Genomic DNA, 27,188 nt, shown 5'->3' with positions numbered 1-27,188 from the left:
AGGAGGAATTTTTGCCTTTTAAATGGTGCTATAATGTAACAGCAGTGCGGGTTTAAGTTTTTGTACATTTCCGTTGTGTGTTTAGGTGTGGCGCACGTCAACGATTTTTGATTATCTGAATGGACCATGTAGAAAGATAAACGGCATCATATGCCGATTTTATTTTCTACACCTTTTGAAGCAAATTTGAGTTTTTTTTATTTCTGACCATATAAAGAAAATTGATTTGATTTATTGAACTGTCGGGGCCATTGCAAACAACAGACTGGCATTTTTTTCGGCGTGTTGGACGTTTAATTAATTGTTTGTTCCTATTTAAATTGTTCTCTTTGCAGCGTAACATCGACTAAATAATAATAATAGTAATAAAATAAAAGTTTTCATTTCCCCTCATTCGGATCAGAAAGGAGCGCTTGTCGGCGTCCATCAGGCCCCGGATGTTTGAACTTTGCTTTGTCAAAAACGAGTTTTATTACATTCAAAAAGGCAGGACTTGTTTTCCAGCTCAATTAGACAGCAGCCTGTAATTTGTAATTATAAGGCTTTAACAGTCGGTGCAAGCAAAAATAATTCCCATGCAATTCACCAAGTCGAACAGAAAACCTTTGAAAAAAAACACCACGGACAGAGTTGATGACACACTTTATTGTTAAAAGGAAAAAAGTTGACGTATCACAAAGAAATATGCATATGGTAAAATTAACTTGAAATTACAAAGCGTTAGAATGTGTTGTCATTACACATTTTTGGTTTTTAACATCGAAGTTGATAGTACACCGCAGGGCAGTCGAACAATGTGACATAAAGTTCTTGCCTAAAACTAAATAAACCACTAAATGTCAGCGCTCATATCCAAGATTGTCTTAAAATAAATATGCATAGAAAAAAAAATCTACCTCGGCATTGTTTAGCAGTAACAATAGTGGTTAATCGCTTTGCAACTAATGAACTGGAAAATTATTTAGACCTTATCCTCTTACACCAAAGCAAAGGCTGCTAAAGCCTTAACAGATAATCTAATGGGATTTCTTCGGTAAATTTTTTACAAAGAAAAGGCTAACACACTCCACTCCCTGAACATACAAAAGTTGTTACAAATTAGTGCAGATCAGCCAGAGGCCTATAAAACTTATTGCCATAACAAGCAGTTTAGAGAAAAAATCCCCGTTCTGAAATACTACATTTTCTATTCCAAGAGAGAGATACGTTTATGGAAAAACATGCAGAGGGAGGCTGCTAAATCTCCACTAGCTACAATATTTGTACATAAGGAAACCCTTTTTTACATCAGGAAAACCTGTATGTCAACAGCAGGGAAATCTTCACTTCATTTTACCTGCCATGAATCATCCACTGACATTAAAAACTGGAGGACAAATTGCATATCCTGAGCTGCAAAATAGATTGTATAATTTGCAATATGCAAGAGAAGAAAAGTTTACAGATTGCCACAAACAATACAATGTCACTTTCCACCATCAAAACAATATAAATGATAAATTAGTTCTCTTTAGGTCACAGAATCTATGATTTGCAATCACTGCTGCTGCCAAAAAAACCCAAACTGTTTTATTACATTAAAAGTAAAGCAAACATCAGGAAAATAAAACAAAGCTAAAGAGAATGTAATGTTTTTAACAAAGCAGGGTAAAATGTAGATGTTTGACCTTCAGCAAAAAGAAAAGGGAAAAAAAGATTCTCAAAACATACAAATGCCAATAACCAATTAGTGCTGCACTAAACCTGAAGTCAATCAAATAGTTTGTCAAAACATTTTTCTTAACCATATTAAAATGATTAAAATGGTTATTTTTTTCTAAAGTTGATTGTTTCTAAAATCTTTGTATGTTAGCGGTTCTTTCCGCATTTGTAAAAGCCAATAATCTTCAACCGCCATTATCATAATAATAATAATAATAAAAATATTATTACTACATTATATTTTAAAATATTCATAGCAATTAAAATATAATTTGCTGTTCAAAGGAGGGTAGACTCTAGAAAAGTATTTGGTTTGAAAGATGTGCTTAAAATAATGATGCTGTTTTACATGTTGACACCAACAACAATTTATTTCAAATAAAATTTGAAATAGAAAAAACATTAAGTACTATTGCTGACATCAGTTCCTCTGTAAGGCTCTAAAATGTTTAACCTGCATAATGAATAAACATTACCTCTTCAGAAATGACCCTATTTCAGTTAGTAGACTAACGCATTGTGAGATCTGTTAAAAATGATTGTCATTTAAAGCATTGCAATGCCACAGTGCAGGCTCAAGTGATAGAAAGCAATGGAAGCATTGGATAAAGTGTTGATTTAAAATGTAAAAAATACTTCACATTAGCAATGCATGCATTTACCCGCCCGCCATGAAAAAAAAACAAAAATACATTTTCCCTGTTGCGCCCTCTTTTAATGTACTTGTAGGAGCTTGGTGTTACGCTGTTGTGCCCTGCTTGTGCCTTTGGCTACGGGCCTTGTAAACTTCAATCAGCAGGTCTTTGACATACTGGATTTCACGTTCTACCGACTCTGCCTTGTCCCGGAGCTCCCGGTTCCTCCCTTCAAGGCAATGCAACTGTTCCTCCAAAGAATCTAGCTCCGCCCTTTTTCGCTGGCGATACCTGCATTAAGCAAAACAAAGATTAAATTAAGCTCTGTACCTGTGAAATCATGTCAAAAGTTATATTTCATCAAGCAGAAACTAAAACCTACCTGTGAGCGGCAGTTTTGTTCTGATCTCTCTTCTTCTGTTTGCGCTCACCCCCTTCAGCTGGAATGACGTCCGCTTCATATTTCACAGCACAGTGGTCTTCCTTCATCCTGCACGCTTGTCTGTGCCCTGAAGACTCCAAGTTCAGACTCTCCCTAGCCATTACAAGACACTCTGGGCCCTGATCCTCCAGGAAATTACAGTGTAAATCATGCTGCGCTATCTGTAGACTCTCTGATTTCACCTGTTCGTTGATGTTGCCTAAGAAGCTATGATAGGCCTCACACTGTGCTGGTGCCGGGAGATAACAACCCTCGTTGCCCTCTGTTTTCCAAGAAACGCTGGCTTTTGTCACCTCCACACTAGCTTTGATACTATTCAGCACCTCGTTGTTACCAGTGCCTCCGCTGACCTCCCTCATGCTGTACATCAGCAGATCCTCTTTCTTATGTGGGACATCAAGTGATCCACCAAAGCCAAATCCACCACCAACAACCTTCGCACCACCTATGACATCTTGACTGAAACAGCAATTTTTCTCTTCTTTTGGTAGAGCGGCACATCTTCTGACCTCAACTGCACTACTCAGACAGTAGCTTTTCCCTACCAGCTGCTGGTCCTCTTCGCAGCCGTAGTTACCTGTAAGGGTCACGGCTGAGTTACCTGAGTTACTTCCTTTGGAACTCAACAAACTGTTATCATAGCCTTCACTGAACCTAACACCATCAGGAACTCTTTTCCTACCACACCCACTGGGGCGACTGCAGCTGTACGGGGCGTGTCTTGGAATTTTGGATCGCCCAATGGGCCCGCCACAGATACTCAGCAGGTCCAGTTCTCCGGTTGCCAGGGTAACAAGAAGTGGGCTGGATTCCGATTGGTTGGATGTAGAGTATGATGCATATGGCAGCTGACTGAACGACTGAGGACCCGCCGGCAGTGGACCCCTGTCGCATTTTCCCAGCCTCGGCCCTTTCTCTGGCAGTGGTTCAGACAGGAAGTAGTCCTCTAGTTGGGCAAGTTCCTCTTGCAGCAGAGAGGTCATGACCTCCAAGTCAGAGGGCACCTGGATATCATTCTGAAGGGGTGAAGGGGGAAGGGAGGCATTGGTGGAGGAGGGAGGGGAAGGAGGGTTTGGGAGGTACGAGGAGAAATCCACTTCTTCCGTCATCCAGTCAGTGAGACCATTACCTATTAAGGAGAGAAAATAAATTGTTCATCATGCAGTCGTTACAAGCTGTCTGGAGGAGGAAAATAATACAGCTAAGTTATAACGTTCATGCAAACGTTATAAAAATATCAATATCAAAAATGTCATCCAACGCTGCACGTAGCAGTTTCCTAAAAGCATCTGATCGACAGTAGTAAATGCAAAGCAAGATTTGTTCAAAATATAGTTGCAGCATGTGAAGATATTAGACGTAGCTAGTTTATTACTTACTGTTCAAGAAGGACGAATGTGCTGCAGTGCCGAGCCCACCTGAAATGGGGAAAAATATAAAAAAGCATACTCGCTGCAACTCACCAATTAAGTGCTGACTCTCCTCTGACACCTCCCCCCTGCACCCCTGTGATTGGCTGGGGTTAGCCTGTGGGTGAGAGAGAGCGAGGGGGTCTGCCGGGCAGACACGAAGTGTCTTCCAAACAGGAGCTGATGTTGCCATCATTTTGTCTATTGGTGCTTTGATTCAGTCCAAGTCCAAGCATATGCTGAGAGCAAGCAGGGTCTGACAGATGGGCCACAGAGAGCGGGGCTGGGTGAGCATAATGAAACCTAGAGGGTAAAAAGAAAGAGGGTTCAGAAATGTGCTGTTACAAAGATACAACTTATTCAGATGAAATCAGAAATATCACACTTGCTGCCCTCAGCAAGTTTCTCATCATGACACAATGATGAGCTACAATCAAGAAATCACCTACAAATCAATCATGTAAGAATCATGGGGTATTACCTCTCCTAAGCATGCACCTTTAAAAACACATATAATATAGTTCAATTATTTAAAAACTGAATTGAAAATAAGCAATTCCAATGACAAACTATTCCAAAATTGTCACGGTCAGTGATACAGAAGTGAGAGCTCTGTCCTTTGGGCTTTGACCTGCCTCAAAGCAAAATGCACTTGACGTCCTCAAAACACGTGGGACCTACTGTAGTGACGCTGTCAACAGCACAACTGTTGTCAAGAAGCACTCTCTGAGTGAGAGACACCCTGATCTTTAAATTGGATGAATACAGATCAGCTGCTTACGATCGTGTTCCGTTTAAATTAATCACCTCTGTGTGATCACTTAAGCAGTTTAGGTGACAAAAATGTGGTATCAAATAAACCTGGCATAACATACAACTGAATGTGACATAAATGTGATACTGTAGTACCTGCAGTTTACAGAGCATACATTTAAATGAAAGTTACCATAGCAGTTCACAACTAGCCCATCACAACCTGCCAAGCACCTTATCAAAGCAACCAAACACAGCCTAAACTCAGGAAGGAAAGTCAAGAAGCATAAAATATTACATAAATTGTCTAAACGAAGATATTAGAATAGAATAAAAAGTTTAAAGAGACACCTGCCAAATAACGGACCATTCCGCAGCAGCAACAACTTGTGACACACAAGCAGATACAACTACTGTACCAACACAATAACAAACTTGACACAGCTGTATGGACAGCGGCAACAGACAGTTTCACTTACTCCATTATTGCAGAGAAAACTGAAGAGCACTTGGGGGTGCGTTGCTAAAGCAAAGCACGTCTTCTTTTCGGGTCTGACTACTTCACGAGTTTAAAGAGCCATGTTTTAGCTCGGAATATCCGGGGCAGCGTAACAAAAGGACGAGTTGTTGCTTTGTTGTGGACGACCTGTAAACTGAGGCGCTGCTTAATTGTGAGAAAGCACCACTTCATTCACACCTAGCAACCAACTGCGTCACCGGGACAAACCGTGCTGCTGAGCGTAGATCCCTCCGCGTCTCACCGAAGGACGTCCCACAAACTCACTGCTGGGCTCCGCTGTACAAGATAGTTACTCGTTCCTTGCTTGTGTCAAAAGTAATAAGCTACACCCAATGTAGTACCTGATTGATGACTAGCGTTAATTGTAATTTCTTGTTACTTTTTATTTCGAATTCCAAAACGTTGTGGCGTGAGTAAAAAGGAAATTAGTTACACAAACTGTGCAATAACTGTGACTTTATTGACGTTAACTTTTCATGTATAAAAAGAGCTGGTTGTTCATTTTAACCCTTGCCTAATTGTTAAATCTGAAGGAAAATAGCCTTTAGTCAAGAGGACAAAATACTCATTTAGGCTCAATAATTAAATTTGAGCTGGGGAATTTCGAAGCTGAGGGGAAATAAGTGGTTCCTACAAGTTTTACTGTTATTTCAGTAGTAATCCAAGTAATCACATAAAGTAACGCGTTACACCTTGTCATTGTCTTTTCTGTAGAGAATGATTCAGCTGATGATTGAGCTCGACTGCGCCTTGAATGACGGTCCTCAGCCTGCTGATTGAGGTGAACACAGCTCTCAAATAACACACCAGTACAGTTCAGAGACTGCATGTACCCCACAATGTGGCGTGGTATTGTTTTGGAGGGGGACTATTTGATTCACAACGCACTTTGTTGTTCAGTATAGGTCTGTTGCATCTCCGTTGCATCAGTGATCTACGCTTAGAGCGATTGGCTGCGTGTGCTCAGACTGTCGTCCTGTCATTGGCTGGAATCGGCTGCATGTGAAATTTGATTGGTCGATTGTAGGCAAGGCAAAGCATCACAGTGTTGTTATCCCCCCCACCCCCACCCCCCGCAGTGCAGACTGTGCACATGTTTCAGGTAAACAAACCAGCCCCGTGCTGCAGTTTTTAAAGTGGAGGCTTTTGGTGCTAGTTTTACCAAGCTCATTCATATATTGTGAAACATATTTTGGTAATAACGTCTTAAGAAAAAGTCTGATTGATTATAGCATGTGGATACATATAGTTGAGCATAGACCTGCATGTAATGTATTAAAAGTCTTAACAAATACTCTATAATAGGAATCCATGTTGTCATCAAGACATTTGCTCTTTGTATTAATACTTTGCAATTACTGTATTGTAATTTTGTCAAATCATGATTTCATTTAGATTTTTTAGATTTTTTTTTTTATTTAATTGAGCTGTCAGCTCATATGCATATCAACGTCACTGGGGCACTGTTTGATGAGATGACACTCAGTTAGTGAATAATGGATTACGCATCCTTTGACTCTTACTCTGACTTAATGTACTGTGAGAATCCTTATATGCATGGCTAATTTAGTAAGTAATTTAGAGACACAGCTGGTGGAACCAAATTAATTTACTGGTAATGGCTGTCAATAACAATTATGTGAGGAATAAAGCTTTTGTATTTCTCCTTTCAGCAAATCCAGACCCGAGTGAATGTGCTGTACTCCTGTTGCTATAGTAATAGCGGACACTGCCCCCTATTTTAGACTTGTTTTCTGGTTGCTGTTGCCATGGGATTTGCATCTCTCTCTCTCTCTCTCTCTCTCTCTCTCTCTCTATACCTGCTGTTTTCCTCCCACCTCACCTCTGTTTCTGTACCCCCTCCTTGTCCAACCACTCCTCTATCTCGTTTGCTGAGTTGCATCTCTGTGACATTATCATCTTATTTCCAGTTCTGCTGAATTTGCATATTAACGGGACACCGGCGTCTATCCTCTAATAGATTTGTCCACTGGGCAGCATATCTGTGTATTGAGGGAAAGTCGGGAAACATCTAACTTCATTTGACTGCACATAATCACCTTATCCCAAATGGCTACAGAGGAGTTGTTCCACACAAAGAGAAACATGGTGTTTGAATAGAATTAATCCACAGAAACTATTGATTTTTGAGTAATATGCTCTGTGTAGGACTGTGATATACAAGTCCATCTGTGTTAATCTGAGTCATTTAAAGTGACAGCCCTGTTACAGCGGAGCTATTCAGCAAAATGCCCACTTTGCGGTAGCTACGATATGAGTGGAGCTTTGAGAGATTTGTAGAAAGGCAACCTGATGCAATCTAGATAAATGTAGTTGTAATGGAAACCAGATTGAGATAGTAGTAGCTGGTGAAGTTAGAGGGTCTCCCAGGAAATCGCTGACTGCTCTCTCTGTCTGTATTAATTGGTCCACCGAGGGCTTCCTGTTTGCGCATCATGAAAGAAATCCAAGGTGTTCATGACAGCAGTGCTGCATTTACCAGTCATCACCACTATTAAGCACAATTTCCTTTGCCATAAATACATGTAAAATGTGTTAATTACACAGCAAAGTATCTTTAATCCTCCCTCTTGCTTTAGATAATCCAGTGGGCTTAATATCTCAGAGTAAAATCTGGATAATCTAAAATTTCCCAGTTGTTAAAACAGCACAACCACACTTAACCGGTGAGTTTAACAAGAGCCGTTAAACTTTGCATCAAACTGGACATCAGATATATTTGAGACATTTATTATCGCTTTCATAGCGAGACAAAGCCATCCACTAACTGATACCCACATTTATTGTCTGAATATTGTGTATGAGCCTAGAAGTCAGAAAAGTCGATGCTGCATGCCAAGTGCACGTATGGCACGTTAGTAAGGGTTACACCATCATTTCATCACCATCGCTCTCAGAATTTATTGTCCTCAACTTTAGCCCCTCTTTGAACATACGATGAAAACATGGAATTCAGTTACAACTTGTGAATGGAGGCTTCTCAGAGGGGATTTGTGGATGTTTTTGCGTGTGTTCAGCCTACAAATCACTCCCATTTGTGTCCATGTTTTGGCATGAAAACAGTTCATCAAGTCTCAAAAAAGTGACAAGCATAACATAATTGTCATTCATGAATGCTATCTAGGCTAACTTAATTTGCATTCAGCCATGACAGATCTGAAACAGTCAGTCACAGGGTTATGTTTATTTACTATTCCTCAAGGACTTCATGGTAAATTAGAGGTGTTTGATGTAAAGGACTAGAGCGTCTGTTTTGTCTTCCTTTGGGAGATCCCTCCTAACTAGCTCTAACCCCTAACTGGAGCTTGAATGAAGGTGTCGCTACAGGCTGAGCTTTGTGTGCCATACACAAAGCTCAGCCTGTACTGACCTTTAAATTTTACTCCACTACTTCAGTATCAGCAGGTCGGTAGATCAGCACATAGTGTGGATGGAAAATTGGTCAAAGTCTTGGAGAAAAAATTACAGAGGACGTGAAGCAAAACCGAACAACATCAGGGTCACAGATCTTTACTCATACTTACTGTTCGTGCATCACTCATGTTCCTCAAGATTTTAGCTCTTTAAAGCAAACAAATCCCTAATGGTTCCTTGGTGTCATTGACAGCACTCAGGTTGTGTCATGCTGCCCTGCAGAGACATTTAAATCCCAGAGGCTCAACGTCTATCACCTTTGAGCTTTACACAGCCGATATTCACTCAGGCCATATGCTTCTTGTTCATAACACAACTTATACTGTTCACTTGTCAGAGATAAACTCAACTGTCACTCAACATTATTTCATATTGACGCTGAACTTTTAAAGCCTGGCAGTTTAAAACAGATGGCTTTACTGTTTAAAAACATTACTTTTTTATTCGTCATCCTTCATCAGTTCATTTTACATTTTAGGCATGTTGTCCATGCAGAGCAACTTTATTTTAATTCAACTGTAAATGTAATTCCTACATCACCAAACTTGCAAGCAAACAAAACTACTGAGGGCAAAGGTCAAGGCCACGAACAACAGTGTTCCTCAAAATGATCATGTATAAAACAGAGCTAACATTAAGCTATAGCAATAAACAATCAATTGCATACACTCACTTTCTTTAACATGTATTGTGTTAATATTTGTACTATTTGAAAAATTATGGGGGTAGAATTAGGACTGTAGTACTGAACATATACAGTAGTATAATGGGTTTTCACACTGCAATAATATTTGAACGTACTTCAAATTCATGGCTGGTAGTCAATGAAATAAAAAGGAATAATATCCCACACTGGGGTGCAGTTTTGGTATTTACAGCCTATGTTTTGTGTTAGCCTCATTAGGTCAAGCGTTGGTGCTTTCACTTATTTTCCCCTCTGGATATTTTTCAGCTGTCATTGTTGTGCTTGCCATGAAATCCGAAAACATGTTTCTTTTTATTGTAATTTAATGATTTGTATATATTGTGTACCCTATTTTGAAATAATGGCATTTTACATCGCCTTCCAAGAGAGTGAAGATGATTTGTTCAAAGCGGTAAACATTAAGAGTGGAACTTCCACTGACGCATTTAGTGAAAGCTTCTTTCATCTGCTATTGCTTTAATCTCTTAAATTACTCTGAACTCACATGTGGATATGAAAACTTATAAATTTCAATTTTTCTGAAGTGCATGTGAGCAGAAGTCTTTGACAGGTGACAGGTGATGCTCTAAAATTTGCCCTCTTAGCGGAGATTTATATCCATTTCATCAGAATGTTTGAGTCTGCTTTCAGACGAGGTTAATATCACCCATTAATATTGACAAAATCATGCGAGACCCGTACTAATTCACAGCCCGACTATCATATTTGTGCTGTAAAGGCCTGGGGGAGAGGCCAGTCTGCGTGTGTGAAAGTGAGGGGAGATCACCCTTGGCTCATTAATATTTTACCAACAATAAGGCTGGGTGTCACTCCTGCTCATCACCACGGTAATGAGCTCACACGGGCCTCTTAAAGATCTGCTTATCATTCAGGCAAGCGCACCAGAGACTTAAAGATACTGAGTGGCACGATGTGTGAAAATCTTTCCCAAGGTCAGAGAAACGCAAATGGTGTGAGCGTTGCCTCTGCTGTCTGAGTCAGTAGGAACCTTTTACCTCTACTGAACTGAAGAGGGATGAATTGTTGATGTTAAAAAATGTCACTGAACATAACATGGTTTTCACTTTAAACTGGGGAATTAAATATGAACCCAAGTGCTGAATCTAATTGGTACCTGACAGGGGTAATGTGCTTTTCTGTGATTACCTACATGTCTGTTAAATATTCCACTGATCCCTGCAATAAATGAATCACAGACGCAGTCATTTATTATCATCTATCTGTACCTCTCTGCCACTGATTTGAACCAGGAGCATGAGAAGAGGCACTGTGAATATATTTTTATGGAGGAATTCATACAAGAGCATATTTATATATATATATTTTTTTTTTTACATGATTTCAAATTTCTCCACGTTGAATCATGCATGTTATGTTATGTTGCATGTAATTTCACTTCATGTTTTTTTTCTTCATGTAGCCTAGTGCAAGGCGAGCCATAAAATTAATTACACTGTGCCAGATATACATATGGCCACAGTGAGTATAATTTCAATACTTCTATTACTTCAAAACTATTTTAGATAGTCAATTAACTAATTAAACCACCTGACTGTTCTTGTGTAAATAGAGAAGTAGTGTTTTAAAGGGAACACCTATGGTGTGCTCTCATTTTAATGTGAATGCGAGCAGCTCATTAGAGATTATTTAAAGAAAGCTGGTAATTAACGACTTGTTTTCAGAAACACTAATTAAGAAAGAAAGAACTGGTTTGTAACTGGATGTCTTCAGTTTAGGCCATTTGTCAGCAACAAATGAGTTTATTAGACAAACAACCCAACAGATGCATGATATATTTTTATTTCTTAGATGTACATGGTAGTTTTACAATATCATTAGGCCTATAGGACTATAATTTATGTTATGTTTATGTTGGTAAAACACTAATAGGTTTTCTTTGACATATTCATGTAAAATACAGGATGCGGTTAAACACAAATGCTATTATTTGCATGACTGAAAAGCCCTTGGAACAATAGATAGTGATACAACATTTATATAATGTAAAAGTACAACAAAACATTACATAAAGTATTTGGCACCAAGTAATGTTTAACTGAATAAGTAACATATGACTCTTTTAAAATATTTTAGAATATTTGCTAATAAAATGTGTAAAATTTTTTGTGTTTTGAAACATCAAGAGATTATTTTTTGTTAAATACAAACTCAAGGGGGAAAAGTACAAATGTATCAAAAAGGGAAAAAAAGGCATCAGTTAGAGTAATAACACTGCATGCATAGATCAGCTTCACAGGTGGAAACAGTTTGAGCTTATATGAAGTAAGAAATCTTTATAGTGTTCCTCCTGAAACCTCAAAAATTATACTGTAATTAACTGACAATATAATTTGGTAACAGAATGTGATGTAATTGTGAGCTCCCTTCACATTGGCAGGTTGCTCAAACTATTTTCCTTCTCATAGCAGCTGAAAGACAAATACAACTCATAAATTCTTTCAAATGCATCAGGCTTTTTATGAGAGCCCCAGATTGTTCATCCTTTCAAATGTCCATCTGTTATACACCGTCAGTCCGTGTGTCATTGATTTTCGGCACCGGCTCCGGCAGCTCAGGTTGGCTCTCAGGTGTCTGGGTGCCTGCTCAGTCCCTGTCATCCTCCGATTCCGTCGCCCACTGGTCCCTCAGCTCATGAACTGCGTGTAGCCCTCGGCACCCGTTACTATGACATCCATCCAGATCCTCATGGCCTCTGGGGATGGTGCCACCATGTAGTAGAGGCGGTCGTGGGTTTTCACACAGAAGGTCAAAGATGGATTGGGGCTCTGGAAGATCACATGGAGAGGGAGACTTTTTAGACCAAAGACTGCAAGCTGCACCTGTTGCATTTTTTTCCTCAGAGAACAACAGACCAGTGTATTATAACAGTTAAAACATCATTGGATCTGTTTCGACCTTTTTCATAGCTTGCAACAAACCGCATATTTACAAGTTAATACGACAAAATAAAATTAAGAAGGAAAAACAACTTTCCATGCCTCTGAAAATAGATACCAATTGAAGACATTCCAATTTTTATGTAACATGTTTTTTTAGTGTTTAACTTCTGACAGTATTTTTACAGATATAAACTGTGAAAGTAGAAATGTAGCTTCATTTTAAAATGAGTATATGTACCATTTTAATATAAAACAAAATTATACATATTGTTAAAATAAAGTTTATTAAGAGTAAGTGATCCTATAAATTATGTTTTTTACTACAGAATCTGTATTTTTGAAATACTGAGCAAACATGAATAAGTATTCTGAAATTAAAACCTTCAGATGTTATTCCACTATGTTTACTGATAAAGTTAAAAATGATAAATATCCATGCAAAACATTATAAAATCGCAGATGAAGTTCTGAATTATGAGTAATTAAAAGAGAGTGTCGGTTACCTTGGTGGCACTGCGTAGGTGATCGTAATAAACCTCTTCAATCGCCTGAAAGTAAATGAGTCCTTTCAGCTTGGTCTCATGCTTGTCTGAGGCAAGAAAAAGAAGAAAAAACAAATTAAGATACATTACAGAACGTCTTGCACTGATGCAAGACCTCTGCCAGCCCAACCAGCCAGTGATGTAGGGATACATTACATGTTTGTGTTTGGTCAAATAATAGGAAGTCTTTTAAAAAATATATATATATTTTCATATTATTCTTGAACTCAGTATCACACCTATAGAGCAGTACAGTGAAGAGAGTCACAATATTTCATTTTTACAATATTCTGTCTCAAAACATTTTTGCCATTTTACCGATTTGCTCACGAGTATCCACTCCATAAGGTTTACCATAAGGTAAAACATAGTATACAATGAAACAACAAAATATTAGTTTGGCCCCTAAAAATATGTTTAGAAATAGATGTTTCAGTAAAAGAAATAAAAACCCAACACAAAAAAATGATTTTGCCAAGCAGTGCACATAGAAAATGCAAACCCATGTCTAATAGAAGTTGTGTAATGACATCGATTAGATCCTACAGGAACTTATCCCAGGCTGATTTGTAAACTAACTACACAGACGAATGACCAGGACATTGGCTAAAATGGAATGAGTAGCAAATTCCTTTTAATGGCATCACTTTAAAACCACCAATGACTTATTTCCAGTTTCAACAATTCAATAGTGAATAGCGGACATGCTTGAATGGATGAGTATTGTGTGTTGTAGCTAAGTGGACAATTGTATCTTTTCAGAATGATAAAAATCCAACGTTGCCATAAAAGTAGTTTCTAAGTAAGTAAAACAGAGGAACACTAACTCAAATCCAGACACAAAAACAGCTGTAAAGAAGAAAGGTGTTAACTCTTTTTCCCAGCAACACATAACCCATGAATAGGTATGAGCAGCACTGTATTGGAGTAAAAGTTAATTAAAAGTGCAAGTCTATTTCAAGCTATGCCTGAAGTCTTTATTCATCCTATTAATTTGACTTGTTTTCTTCAGTCGTACTTTCTGGATTGTCTCTGTGTTTTTTCTTTAAGCCTTTTCCCTGCCTGCGAGGTTGAGGTCTTTTGTAAAATCTTACAAAGAAAAGCCTCTCTTTTGTATATCAGATGTGATCTTTCAGTTCAACATTTCCCTTCAAGCAGGTCAGACCTTCTGTCCAGTCCTTTGGATTGCTGTTCTCTATTCACAGAATATATCTAAGCATTTAAAAGTCACTCCTTATTGAGGAGTTTGGTAGTTATGTTTCAGGGAAACCTGCTGAAGAAGCTCATCGGACGGAGTCATTGGAATGATGGGTTTCAGTTTGGGGCTAAACTATAGGCATTAAAATGTGAAGGAGACTTTTCTCACGTCCAAGATCAATTTTCTTCAAATAAAGTTTAAAGAGTTTCTGGATTCCACTATTGTTCAAATAAACAGTGGTCTTTTTGTCTCTTCCATGCACACTGGAGCGCCTGGCTAAGAAACAAACATCCAGCAACAATTAAAGGCAATCTTTTGAAATACGCCTGACATTTTCTCTTGCTTCCCCTTTTCCATAAGTCAAATCTGCTTAGTAATGAGATAAATGTTTTTGAAATGTGAATTCCGTTTTATTAGTCACGAACAAGCCAGGAGCTAGCCTCCTCCCCAAGAAAAACACATCTAGAGAAAGTATTGCATCTTATTTCATCACCATCATCACCATCATCTTCGTCAGGAGTAAGGGGGTGAAAAGGCTAGGCAAGTGAGTGGAGAGAGAGAGAGAGGAGCAAAGAGAACGGGGGCGACAGTAATGAAAATATCCCTGGATTCTATTTTGAACTTGATTGTAAAATAATGTCTCAAAAACACGCTCGTGAATAATTCAGAAAACTAACTGTTCTCATTTCAAATTCAGGGGACAGTCTGATTACAAACTGACTTCAGTTTGAACACACAAGAACAAGGCAGAAAATTCCACTTAGTGCAGCTTTAATTAGTGTTTGGTTCCAGATGAATAAACGCTGTTTGAGACGGAAGTCGGGTTTTATTGAAAAACTCAGCAAAGAGAGCGAAGTGTACATTCCTCAGAAGAGCCTCAGCACTGCTGTCGGGTGAACTGAATAAATCAGGTCCCGGCCTGGTGTAGGAACTTTTCCACAAAAAGTTCTGAGTGTATGAATGCGACATATGAGTGGATTCTCATGTGAGCAAATCGGTTTGATCACTTTAATCTGATGCCCTTCCTGTAAATGAGGCCCGAGACAAGCCAATCCTAGCAGAACCTTAACACAATATGTTCATTTAAGTACAGCTATTAGTCCTCATCCTGTGAAGTCCAGTTGGTGCATTGAGTAGTCTTTAATGGAAGGAGGAGGAAATGTTATTTTTTTTAATACATTTTAACATTTGTGTTTCTTATTTTTACCTAAGTTCAGTCAGTAGTATTTGCAAATAGTTAAAAATTAAATTAGAAATGTAATATTGTTACCAGGTTTTTTGACAAATCTTAAAAGCTCAACAAATTAATAACATCAAATCCAAAGGGGATATTCTCAGGAGTGAAAAAGTATTTTCCAAACCTCCCAAAATATTCTACAGCTGTACATGAATGGTTAAAAAGACCCGTGGCCACATATAGATGCCATGTGCAATCATTGCCCTAACATATTGTAGAGGAAGGATTTCTCAGATGGGTATAACATATATATCTCTCTCCACGGTCTGCTAGCTGTACGTCCTGTTTGTGTGCTGAAAATAAATCTGGTGTTTGTACACAGCCCTGGCTCTGTAAATGGAAAACAAACACTATTCCAGACATTTTAGCCATGAAATGTGTGCCAGGTAGCAGTAAATAACTTCCCCATGGACATTCAGCTTACTTATTTCTTTTCCAATCCATGCTGGGTTTTTTTATGTTAGCTATACCAGCAGGAGAATTTTGAGTATCACTGTTTGGAGCTGTTGTGCTTGCTCTGGAGCTGCCCTCTTCTCTCTGTGTCAGCAACTGGAACAACAGTATGCTAACCCACAACTTAGCTAACGTCAATTACATTACTTGCTGTGTCACTGTTCGCTCTATACCATGATTTTTGTCATGGTATTGGATTTCTCCAGAATCTCTTACTGCACCTTAAGGTCCCCTGGACTTACTGCATGTGATATCGAGCGAGCACATGGCCTCTTCATTTTTCTTAGTATTTGCAAATGTTGAACTTGACTTGCCCCATCATTATCAAGTAAATAGCATACCAGATCACAGGAAAGGTTCACTTTAAACCAACTCTGAACTGGGGAAGACTGGTTTCCAGCACTCCTTAATACTGGAATGAACTGCAACCCAACTTGAACTTATAGAAACTCATCGCTCAGAAGAAATTTTCATATATTTATGATTTCTTTTATTTGTGTCTGTGTGTGTGACTGAATCATGTGATTTATCTTTGGGTCTCTCTTGATATCAAGGAGACTTCCTAAATGAATAAAGCTCAACTAACAAATTAGCCATAATAGTTCAACGAACAAAATGTCACTGTATCCTCACCCGCATAATAACAGAAATTCCTCTTGAGACGGTCAAAAACGAACCAGCGTTTCTTCCACGATTTGATTTTGCCACCCATCTTCACCAGGTGGCCCTTGCACATCTTCTCTGTGAGGTTGACATAGGGGCAGGTATCTATGCTGTGGCCGGACGACTCCACGTGTGCGCGCAGGTCAAACTCCTCCTTACGGTTTGGCAGATAGCGCGTCATTGGACGGGCCTGTAAAAAAAATGTTTCATAGTGCTTTAATGCTGCTAACCAAGTGAAGATATGGGAATAAGTAGCAGAGCTGCTTTACTGCAAGTGTTTTGGGGCATGTCCAAGTCAAGTCCCAAGTCAACATGAGCACATTACAAGTCAAGATGCAAATGTTCAGGTCTCTGAATGCAGACCATTAGAATGACTAGAATTTCAACATTTTCTTTTAAAGCTGTTATTTTTCTACATAGTCTTTTCAATATATAGTGTTAAAAATTAAATATTCAGTGTAAGGCTATACAAGGCCTGCCTGACACTGTCACACTTAATGTTCAGAAGTCAAAACATTCTTCTACTGTGAAGTCTCAAGTCAAATCAAGTCTTTAAGGGTTCTGACTTTAGTGTGGCAAGTCTCAGGCCAGCCACATTCACGTCAAGTCCTAATTTTTGTGACTTAAACCTGCATTAACAAATTTATGGACGCTTTCGAGAGTGGTGAGAGTGAACCAAAACAGTAAAGTTGCCTCTGTAAAACTAAAACAAGGAGCTTAACGAAGAGGGGAACTGCAGAGCTGGGTGATAATACTCTTGTGGGTTCAGCACTACGGGCAACGCCTTTCACATTGATGCATTGTTAATATAAAATTATTGATTATAGCAGCCGTTAAGTTGGACTCAAGAACAAACTCTCAACAGCTCTGATATAAGGGGAACTAGGTGCATCTGTATTTGATGATTTGTTTACTTGCCGTACTCACACCACAGACAACTGGTAATTAAATACACTCAGTCGAGATTAAAGCTTTAATTATGTTTACATTATATTTTCTTTGTGCACCCCCCCATCCATCTTTCTCTCTGTTCTCCCACTCACACTCTCCACCCTCCCTTCCTTTCTTTTCACTTTCTCTCCCATCCCTGACAATCTTTGATCTTCCCATATACCCAGCTTCTCTTTAGTGTCTCGCCTCTCATCCTCTCCCCCAAGTCTCCCATCCCCTCCTCCCTCCCTCTCTCCCTCCCACCCCCTCCCCTCTCTTCTCCCCACCGCCCGTCTCCTCCCGCTGCTCCACTGACCTGGGAGAAGTGTTTCTCTCTCATCTTCACCTCCTCCTCCACCAGCCTCTGCCTGTGGGCCGTCTCATCCTGAAGCCTCCTCTCGGCCTCCTCTCGCCTCCTCCGCTCCTCCTCCAACATCTGCCGCCGAGCCTGCACCTCTCTCTCCTGGGAGCGTCGGGAGAGGAGACAGAGGAACAGATGGAGAGAAGAGACGAACAAATAAAAGGGGGAAAAGGGAGACAGGGACAATGTAAATGGTAGGCAAATATTGCAATACAAAGTCATTGACTGTCAGAAGAGGCACATGAGAGTTAAGGTCCCAATCGAGGGTTTTGTAAAATATATCCCTTAAGTCTGTATATAGAAGGGTAAGCTTTGCTGATGTAAAATGATCCTTTGCGGCTTTCAGATACTTACATACAGGTCTACTTTGTTTCAACATGTAGAAATAATACACAGGTGAGCAAACTTCTTACAACTTCATTTCACCACACCTTGAGCCGAGTGATCACTTTGAGAATGATATCTTTGTGCTTTTGTATCTATCAAAGAGGAGAAACAAAAGACTCCTCTGATAATTCAAAGTTATTTTCATCAACTTTCAGGGAAAGTGGTATGTCAAGTTATTGTTTCACAATATCTGTAGTCCAAATGAATGATTGCATACAAATTGTAATTAAAAACTAACAACACTGGGTAATTGTTTTCTATCCTGTATGTTTAGAGTGTATATTTTTTCTGGTGAAATGCATAACAGTGGAACATTGCATTGTTATTATTGCAGTGTTATCACATTGATTTGATTATTTCATATGTTATTTGCATATATTTTTGATTATGATGATATATATTACAGTAATATGTTGTATGCTTTACATGGTCGTCCTTGGCTGTAGGTTTTCATGTTTTTAATATTTGTAAGAAGCATAATTATGACTTTTGAGAGTATGGATCCACTTTATGCTCACTACTGAAAACAGCTAAATTCAATTTTGCTACAATCAGTTTAGGATTCGTAATGCCAAAATTGCGGCTTTAACTTCAAGTTTACTAGTTTAAACTAGGTCTGCAACTAATGAGTATTGATCATTCTGCCAATTATTCCCTTGAATGAGCAATAAATCATTTTGTTTACAAAATGTTGCATAATAGTAAAAATGTGTTATAATATCCCACAGCCCATGAAGATGTTGTCAGATTTCTTATTTTATTCGACCAACAGTCCAAAACCCAAAGATATTCAGTTTACTACCACGTGTTACACAGAAAAGCAGCAAATCTTGAGACTTGAAATTCTGCAACTATCAAATGTTTGGCATGTGCGCTTGAAAAATTACTAAAACAATTAATCGATTATCAAAACAGGTTTTAATTTCGATCAACTACTTGATTAATTGATTATTCCTGGCAGCTCTAAATGGGGTAATCCTTTCACCTTGAAATTTTAAAATATCTGGAAGGAGATGATGTTTAGCAAGTGATGAAATAATTGATGATGTCCAGTCATGTTAGGAAAAAGGCCCTGATGTTAAAACTCACTCGGTTCTCAATCAGCCTGGCTTTCTCCTGCTGCGCCTCCTTCAACATCTTCTCCATCTCATCTATCCGCTGGGCCTCTAACCCACAGGCACTACAACACACAGAGGGAAGGAGTGTCTGATGACACAGCTATGACAAGGCTTGGGATGAACAAAAATAAACAGACATGCCTGGAAACTAAACACTGGAAGCAGCAGGAGACAAAGACAAGGTTTCTTCATGCACAGCAGTAAAGTGCGTCTTTGAACTCCTAACTTCATGCACAAGCACAGACAACTTGAAGAGGCTGGCATGGCAACAGCCAGTGTGCTGGCAGTCCCAGGAGCAGACAGACATAAAACATGGGAACAAAGCACAGTGACCCCTCTCCTGGGGGACTGGGGCAGACTTGAGTGTTCCCATGGAAACAGAGCCAGTTTTCCAGTCTCTCACCTTTCTGGGGTACAGGCGGAGTTGCCGGTGGAGACGCTGGTTTCCATGCTGTCTGAGCTCTCCAGGCTCAGGGTGTCGTACGCTTGGCTGCCACTCGGTGGCGACTGATGGTGCAGGATGGAGTGATGGACTGTGGGAGACAGATCTGTGCAAGAAGAGAAGGTGCAGAGACAGCTGTCATAGACTTATAGTGCCCTCTACTGAGAGTGCCAAGGCATTGTTACCAGTTGATTATACATCAGAGTGAGGAGACTTGACACACTGGTGATATACTGTTCCAGAGGTGTAATTTACAGTGGGCGATGCTGGGGACATGTCCCCAACACTTTTTTAAAGTATTTTCTAAAAATGTTCTGAAAAATACCTTGCAACAAGAAATGTTAAATATAAAACCTTGAGAAAGGTGCACAATTAGAAACCATATCATACAATGTAAATATAGAAGTAACAAATTTGTGTTGTCCAAAAAAGTTTAAAAAAAAGTAAGTTAAGCTAAAAAAAACGAACAAGCTTAGCATTACTCCATTATATTTTTATAATTTGAATTGTCACTTGCCACCTGAATTTTGTGTTTCCCTTTATCTAAATAAAGTCATATCCACCATAAATTTTTGCAGAAATGTTCTCTAGAATGAAATTAAGTGTTTATTGCTCAAACTCAACGGTGTTAAAATATCTTCTCATCTTGTTCTCGTGAATCCAATATTGTGAATCGTCACGCCTCGTGAGCTAAGTGTAGTGTCACACCCCTAATCTGAGCCCTTTTGTCCCCACCACTTTTCAGCACAAAGTGTACTGTTCCCACAGACTTTAAAGAGTAAGAGGCTTTAGTCTTCCTCCATGTACCTGAATAAATCTCCTGTGTAGACTTTTTTTTTATCCGTCTAAACATTATGAGTGTGCATCTCAGGTGAAACCCTTCAGTGTGTGAAACAGATAAGATGGAATTGACGGACTCGAGTACCTTTACTCTGAAGAGCCAACTGCCTCCTCGGGTCCATATCTAACGGGTTTGACATCTCTCTCAGCACTAACTGTAACCCCTAAAAAACACACAGAAGGCATCACACATTTAATTACTTGATATTTTTTTAGAATTCACATTTTAAACTGATGAGCTCACCTTAGTGGATGCATTTTTCTCATGAGCAACACCACTGGAGGGTGGCAGGGCTACAGTGCTGCATGATGCTGCCTGTGCCACCTCACCATCTGATTTGGACTTCAGTAGCTGAGAGAAGAGACAGATCAGTTCATAATTTTTTTCACATTTGAGAAGGAAGTGGATATGCTTTTCCTCCCAAAACATCAGAACCTCTTAAATGTTATTTTCTTAATCTCGGATATTCTTTCAAAAGACAGAAATTGAAGTTTGGTTTTGAATTTTCTCAAATACCATTTTCTACTTGACAACAACTAGGTACTAGCTACATTACAGATTCAGATTAATAATACCAAATGTAAGTAACAAATAAATTATTATTATTATTATTATGTATCATCATAGGATACCATATAATACATGATGTGACTTTATTGATCCCCAGGTTGGAATTCACAAAATAAAGTAGTCAAACTTAGCTCCACCTTTAGCAGCTGCAACATTAAAGTAGTGTACACATAAATGTGTTGGCTTCAATCTGTCCTTTACGTTTTCCCTTCCCCTGTCTCCCTTGTGTGTTTTGTCTGTCTGTCTGGGCATGGCAATCTCTCTCTCTCTCTCGCTCTCTCTCTCTGCTTCCCTGGATCCTGGCTTACTCCCAACGAGACATAGTCTACCTGCTTCACATCAGCTCATCAACCCAGCAGTATTTCAACCCTGGTCTTTCAACCCTTTGCTGAACTCTGTTTCTTCTGGATTTCTCTGCATTGCCCGCCCGCTCACTGCCAGCTACGCCAAGACAGCCATGCCAGCTCAGTTCATTCTCTCTGCCTGCTGAGACTGCCATTACATTCCACATGTTGTTATCTGAACTAACGAACAGGATTACAGTTATAACATTTAGTTTAGGATCTTCGGTGTCATGGAAGCCTTGTATCTCAGCACTCAACTTTATATCAGTCAGCACATGTAACACTGTTAGCTTAATTTTCCAGCTCACTGTTTTCATTCATTTATGCCTGCAGGATCAAGTACCTAACTGAATTAGACTATGTCAGCGCTTCACACTTGGCAGCATCAAAAGTTCACAGGCTACCATGTCTTGTCTTCTACACTAGAGGGCCTCCTACTCATACAGATATTTGATAGTTGTAGAGCTAGTGAGAAGATCCCCTAGATCCAGTGTGTGACAATATGTTGGTAATGCATCTGGCCTGCTGTCGGTGCCCTTTAGCAAAACAATGACTCTAATACACTGAATAATAATTGGAGAGCAAAAAGCAGTGAGCGAGAAAGAGTGAAGACTTTACCTGCCCTTGCCTGCGTGCAGAAAAAGACTTTGCAGGCAGCGGTGGAGGACATGACGGAGGCTCTCCAGCAGCCATGATGTCCTGGTACCAGCGCTCGAGGTTAATAGGAGGCATTGCATTCCTGCTCAGCTCAGGCTGGCTCTGAGGTGATGAAAAGCATCCAGGCAAAGGAGAGGGGAGCAGCACCAGGATCAGTGTCAGAAGCATCAAGCAGGTAGGGAATATAAACATGAAACAGTTCTTGTAGCAATATCAAGCTGGGGTGGCTGCATAAGAAATTTTTTGGTGGATGGCTGCAATGTTGCAATGGTGTTGTCAGTTAACAAAATGTGACACCACCAGTAACAAAGAAGAAGAACAAACCTGTGCAGAGAGAAAGGGGGAAGGATCACATGCAGTTGAGTGGTATGAGAAGGCGGATTCAGAGGAGGCAAGGTGGAATGATGGAATAGAGTAGGAAGAGGAGGCATCAATTCTCTGCATCCCAAAGATCTGGCTTAACTGACTGACTGTGATGTACTCCTTCACACAGACAACAAGAGACACACACACACGCACACACACACATTTATGGTGAGAGAGAGAAGAAAAGTGGAAAAGAATGTTAAGAAGCTGCATCCTCGAGAAATGTATTTTGCAATACTGTCAATGTGCTCTGGTGGGTTTGGTATTTAGTACACTGAGAGAAACACATCAGAGAGTTTGGCAGAGAGCTGGCAAGGTGTCTACCTCACATGGCAGACCTGGAGCTACAGCGAGGGAGAGGCAGTGGAGCGCAGCAGGGGAAGAAGGGTGGGGTTGCATTGAAGCATTTCCATACATCTTATAGACATCAGAGAGCCGGAGGTACTCCTGCATCAACAGCCAAATCACAGGGATAAGAAGGCTGAACGACAGCAATAGTCATTCAAACATGCACAATGCAAACACGTGGCCATCACAACTCATTTGGACTCTATCTTTGAAATGAATATGGATGGCAGTCACTTTACAGGTTCATCCTCCCAAGCATCATCTATCAATATATTTTTTTTGTTGCATCATCTTGTTTATGTTGTTAGTTAATGTCGTAGGAAACAATTCTCCTCAAATGCTTCAGTGATAGTAGCAGACACCTGACCAACATACACACTGCGAACTTGCTGTTGTTTGTCAGTATTTGCTTACACACCATCATCCCTGATTTTTTATTGTAGAAACGGCAGCACAGGCATTTAGGATTTGTTAGGTTTCGTTACAAAGAGGATTCTGTTAAGATGTACCTCTTGGAGCCTAACAGGATAGAGTTCAGGGGAGGGGAGGTGAGCGGAGGAGAAGGAGGCAGAGGAGGGACAAGGACTATGAGCAGGGCCGTCCATATGAACAAGATCAGGTTCGCTGATGTGAAGAAAGTCCTGTTTAAAAAGTTCATCTAAGTTATAAAAATAAAACAGTACTTCTCCTCCAGCTCAGACGGTTGTGATCTCATGTCTCACATGTTCCTGCTCACCTCTTTCATGCTGCTGTTGGACTTTGGGAAGTTTCTCCCTCCTGTCAAGGCGTGGTACTTCTTCTCCAGGACACACAGCCTGTCTTGCTCCTAAAAGGCAGACATGCTTGTCATAGCTACTGGCATGTCATGCATCACTGTTATGATTTAAATGCACGCCAACTGTACAGGTAGTTAAGGCTAGGTTTATAAAAGGCTAACCTTGTGTAACAGCTGCAGAGTCACTGCCCTGCCTTTAGCCATCCTCTCGCATTCTTGAGCTGCCTGTAACCCCAGCTGCTTCACCTGAGCTTCCAGGGCGCCCATCTTCTCCTGCAAATCCAGTCCAGTTTCTCAATGTCACACGGGCATATAATCTCATGTTGGTGATCATGTGTTACACACATAGGCCTGAATGTGTTTTTTTGCTATACATGTATCCCCACCTTCCTCTTGGCCACGCTGCAGTGATACTCGGCTCGCTCTTGGAGAAGCTGGGAGCTCTGAGTCTCCTTCTTCTCCTCCAGACTGCTCTCCTCCTCTAGCTGGCAGAACTCCAGCTCCTCAAACCGCTTGGTCCCAGACTCCAGAGCTTCAGCTTTCTGTCCAGATATAGATATACATGCAGTAAATTCACACTGATTGAAATCAGTCAAATAGAGATATCAAAGGATAAGGCAGGCAATTTTCTATATATTTTTTATTGTTAACAAAATTCCATGAAAAGGGTAAAACCAACAATTGTCTGTGTATCCAGAGTTTGATATGTTCCCATCCCACCCCCACTGTTCTGCTGCTGTAAATACTCACTATTATGTATTAATCTGTTGTTGAAAATAGTCCCCAAGAAATGCACTTTACTTCTGAGTAATGTTGCTAAAAACTACAGTGATCAGTTGTTTTAGAAAATCCCATAGCCTTTAAAAAAATTAACAAGTACATTTGTGACCTGATTTTGAAGATTTACTTCTTCAGCAGCAACTGATGATTCCTACTGAGAGCCACAAACAGGATGGAGAGGTTGGAAGTATTGAGATGTGGACCAACACATTGTTGGTTTTGGTGTTTTCATGGGATTTGTTCACAATAAGAAAAATAGACAAAAACACCTACAAATATCATACCATCTAATCTGACAATACTCTGTTTAGTAAGCATGCAAACTTTTAGAGCAAAGCTGTTAATCAGATTAATTATTACTAATAATGCATTTGACATTTCATCCAGAATGAGGGAACAGCAGAGATTAAGCAGCAGTCTAAAATTGCTGCTGGCGTAGCAGGAGCATTGCTATACAGTCACACTTACAAAGGGCACTGACATAATAAACCTAATATGTTGAGATAATGAAGGGCAACAGCAGACAGAGAGGAAATGCACAGTCTGCAGATTTATGAGTAGCTCTGAGTGCTTCAAAACAGAGTCAGTGTTACGTCTGCAGCCGTTTCTGTACAGATCATACAGTACTGTGGTATTTGGTATATTATAACTCACTGTTGCCAGCCAGTGGGCTGCGTGAGAACACTGACCCTGCTGAGCTGCTCCTGTAACTGTTCCCTTAGAGACAAGGGGCACTTATCAAACTGCCTCTTCAGCTCATTGTACTCATTCCTCTGCTTTTCCAGGACCTTCCGCTCAGCCGACACATTAGCCCTCCCCTAAAAACACATGGAAACACACACACATATGCACAAATGGGTACACATTCACACACACACACACACACACACACACACATACATACATACACACACACACACACACACATACACACACACACACACACACACCAACCCAGGGAGAAAAAAAATCACAGACAGCTCAAATCCATGCAGCCAAGCTTTAAAGCTAACAGGCCAAAGCAGTTATTAAGTTTTAGAGGATTGAAGCAGAGGTTAGGTTGGCAGGAGTGTTATGACTTGCAATGCTTCACACACTTGTTAATGTTAAAATGAGAGAAAAATAAAAAGTTATATGCATATCTGAATCCACATTTTAGTGCTGGTCACATCCAGCTAAAAGCCTACGTAAGGAAGATGTTTTTTGTTTCTTGAAACACATGAACTGTTCAGAGAGAAAACAATTTGTGCTTTGTGTTTTAGAACAGACAGCTAATAATTTAGCAGTGCTTATTCAGCTGAGATCTGAGAAAAGGCTTTATAGATCCTGTATTTCTAGACGGACGGTTTACACATTCAGGAAGGAGTGAGTTTTTATGTAATCAAACACAGAGAAACAGGTCCAACATTCACGTGCAGTGGCTTCGGGCAAACTGGCAGCATTCACTGTGTCACATTGCTTTGTCCTGGGTGCCTACCTTGTCTTTCTCTTTCTGGGTGGCCTTGTCCAGCTGGCTGAGTTTGAGCTGCAGCTGAGAGATGATTTCATTTTCAGCCTCCACCTGCTCCTGCTCAGCCCGCCTCTCTGCCTGCAGCAGGGCTTGCTCCATCTCCACCTAGAGACAAATGTGGAGTCAGAGTCTGCAAACCACCAAGTACTGTCAAGCTAAATAAACAGATAGAGGCGAAACAGATTCCTTGATCTTAGGGTGTGTGTTGACCTCCTGTTTGGTCTCTTGTAACTGCTGCTCCAGTTCACTGACTCTGTGCTTCAAGTCATCCACCCTGGCCAAGATCCTGTTCCTCTCCTCCTCCAGGTAGACCTGCTCCTGACCAGCTAACAGCTCTTCACACTAAGGGCAGATTTATATATATATTTATATTTCTTAAAACGCAAATAATTACACACAAATAATGTAATCTATCACTTGCATGCCTGCATGAATGTGTTTATTACCTCTTGATGTGTGCTCTCTGTGCTGCTAGACTCCTCTCTCTGGGTTTCCTCATCGTTCTCTCTCACCCTCTGGGGCCTGTCTACTCCCTGGAGGGACATCCCCCCTCCGATGTCCAAGCAGGTTCCTCTAGCGCCCCCCAGCAGCCCACTCCTCACCACCTCAGCCAGCTCCACAGCACTGTCCTCATGATTATACTCTGCACACAGACTGAGAATGGTCTCCAGCCTCTGTCGCTCCTACAGAAGAGATGTGAGACGTTAGCATGCCGTCCTACATTATATGTCATATTGCAGATTAGCTTCAAGTGTCCTTGTGTGACATTGTCCCATGTAGGCAGCTGCCCCTCAGCCACTGGCACGGGATAACTGTAACCTGATAGCAGGAGGGCCGAAGCTGATGTGGTTTGTCTCTCAGGAGGGGGTTCATAGTAAAACCTGTCAGAGCCATAGTTTATTAATCCGACAGTCTGTGATAACTGTAAGATAAATAAACGTGGAGAGTTTAGCTGCTGACTGAGACTATCTGAGATTAAACTGCCCCAGATGTCATTTGGTTTGTACTATACTTATGTTGCTCTTTTTGTTTAGATTTTGACATTGTGTTATGTATTTGTGCCACATGGTTCAAGGTTGTGGCCAGTCTGATGTCTATCATCACTCCAAACAATGGGATGCTTGCTTTAATCTACCAAAATAATAGCGCGGAATGTGTAACAATA

At 40.2% G+C, this 27,188-nt stretch overlaps 2 protein-coding genes across 10 annotated transcripts in view; both read right to left on the bottom strand.

Moving 5' to 3' along the window:
- Positions 1-625: 625 nt before the first annotated feature.
- On the bottom strand, positions 626-5,662 carry atf5a (activating transcription factor 5a). The gene is made up of 4 exons (XM_038709214.1): positions 5,420-5,662; positions 4,242-4,490; positions 2,719-3,907; positions 626-2,627 (listed from the first exon to the last, which is right to left on the bottom strand). Exons 2-4 carry the CDS (start codon positions 4,381-4,383, stop codon positions 2,441-2,443), a joined length of 1,518 nt encoding a protein of 505 aa, XP_038565142.1. The 5' UTR covers positions 4,384-4,490; positions 5,420-5,662; the 3' UTR covers positions 626-2,440.
- A 5,723-nt stretch (positions 5,663-11,385) lies between these two features.
- phldb1a (pleckstrin homology-like domain, family B, member 1a) overlaps positions 11,386-27,188 on the bottom strand; it is a 31,213-nt gene continuing 15,410 nt past the window's right edge. For 2 of the 9 annotated variants that reach the window (XM_038709167.1, XM_038709172.1), the window contains 19 exons: positions 26,470-26,706; positions 26,234-26,365; positions 25,991-26,128; positions 25,203-25,331; positions 24,120-24,275; positions 23,896-24,006; positions 23,695-23,784; positions 23,468-23,599; positions 22,935-23,057; positions 22,569-22,727; positions 22,206-22,346; positions 20,917-21,024; positions 20,758-20,836; positions 19,794-19,938; positions 19,362-19,452; positions 17,841-17,987; positions 16,565-16,784; positions 13,005-13,090; positions 12,247-12,387 (listed from right to left, as the gene is read on the bottom strand). In XM_038709167.1, the coding sequence (XP_038565095.1) occupies positions 12,247-12,387; positions 13,005-13,090; positions 16,565-16,784; positions 17,841-17,987; positions 19,362-19,452; positions 19,794-19,938; positions 20,758-20,836; positions 20,917-21,024; positions 22,206-22,346; positions 22,569-22,727; positions 22,935-23,057; positions 23,468-23,599; positions 23,695-23,784; positions 23,896-24,006; positions 24,120-24,275; positions 25,203-25,331; positions 25,991-26,128; positions 26,234-26,365; positions 26,470-26,706 (2,565 nt within the window). Of the gene's footprint in view, positions 12,388-13,004; positions 13,091-16,564; positions 16,785-17,840; positions 17,988-19,361; positions 19,453-19,793; positions 19,939-20,757; positions 20,837-20,916; positions 21,025-22,205; positions 22,347-22,568; positions 22,728-22,934; positions 23,058-23,467; positions 23,600-23,694; positions 23,785-23,895; positions 24,007-24,119; positions 24,276-25,202; positions 25,332-25,990; positions 26,129-26,233; positions 26,366-26,469; positions 26,707-27,188 lie in introns of all 9 variants that reach the window. The other 7 variants (XM_038709166.1, XM_038709170.1, XM_038709168.1 and 4 more) reach the window with 7 other exon arrangements.

Source organism: Micropterus salmoides, unplaced genomic scaffold (assembly GCF_014851395.1).
Source record: "Micropterus salmoides isolate LMB-PRFRI ecotype aquatic unplaced genomic scaffold, ASM1485139v1 Ms_hic_scaffold_9, whole genome shotgun sequence".
Lineage (NCBI taxonomy): Eukaryota > Metazoa > Chordata > Actinopteri > Centrarchiformes > Centrarchidae > Micropterus > Micropterus salmoides.
Note: the sequence above shows the minus strand (reverse complement) of the source record. Positions and strands in the feature narration are given on the sequence as shown.

Bases quoted from the DNA above. Each gene is read 5' to 3' on its own strand.
- atf5a (XM_038709214.1), bottom strand. From the start codon at position 4,383: ATGATGGCAACATCAGCTCCTGTTTGGAAGACACTTCGTGTCTGCCCG. The intron at 3,908-4,241 runs GTGAGTTGCAGC...TCTCCTTAATAG, and splicing joins GGAGAGTCAGCACTTAATTG to GTAATGGTCTCACTGACTGG. The intron at 2,628-2,718 runs GTAGGTTTTAGT...TGCTTAATGCAG, and splicing joins AACAAAACTGCCGCTCACAG to GTATCGCCAGCGAAAAAGGG.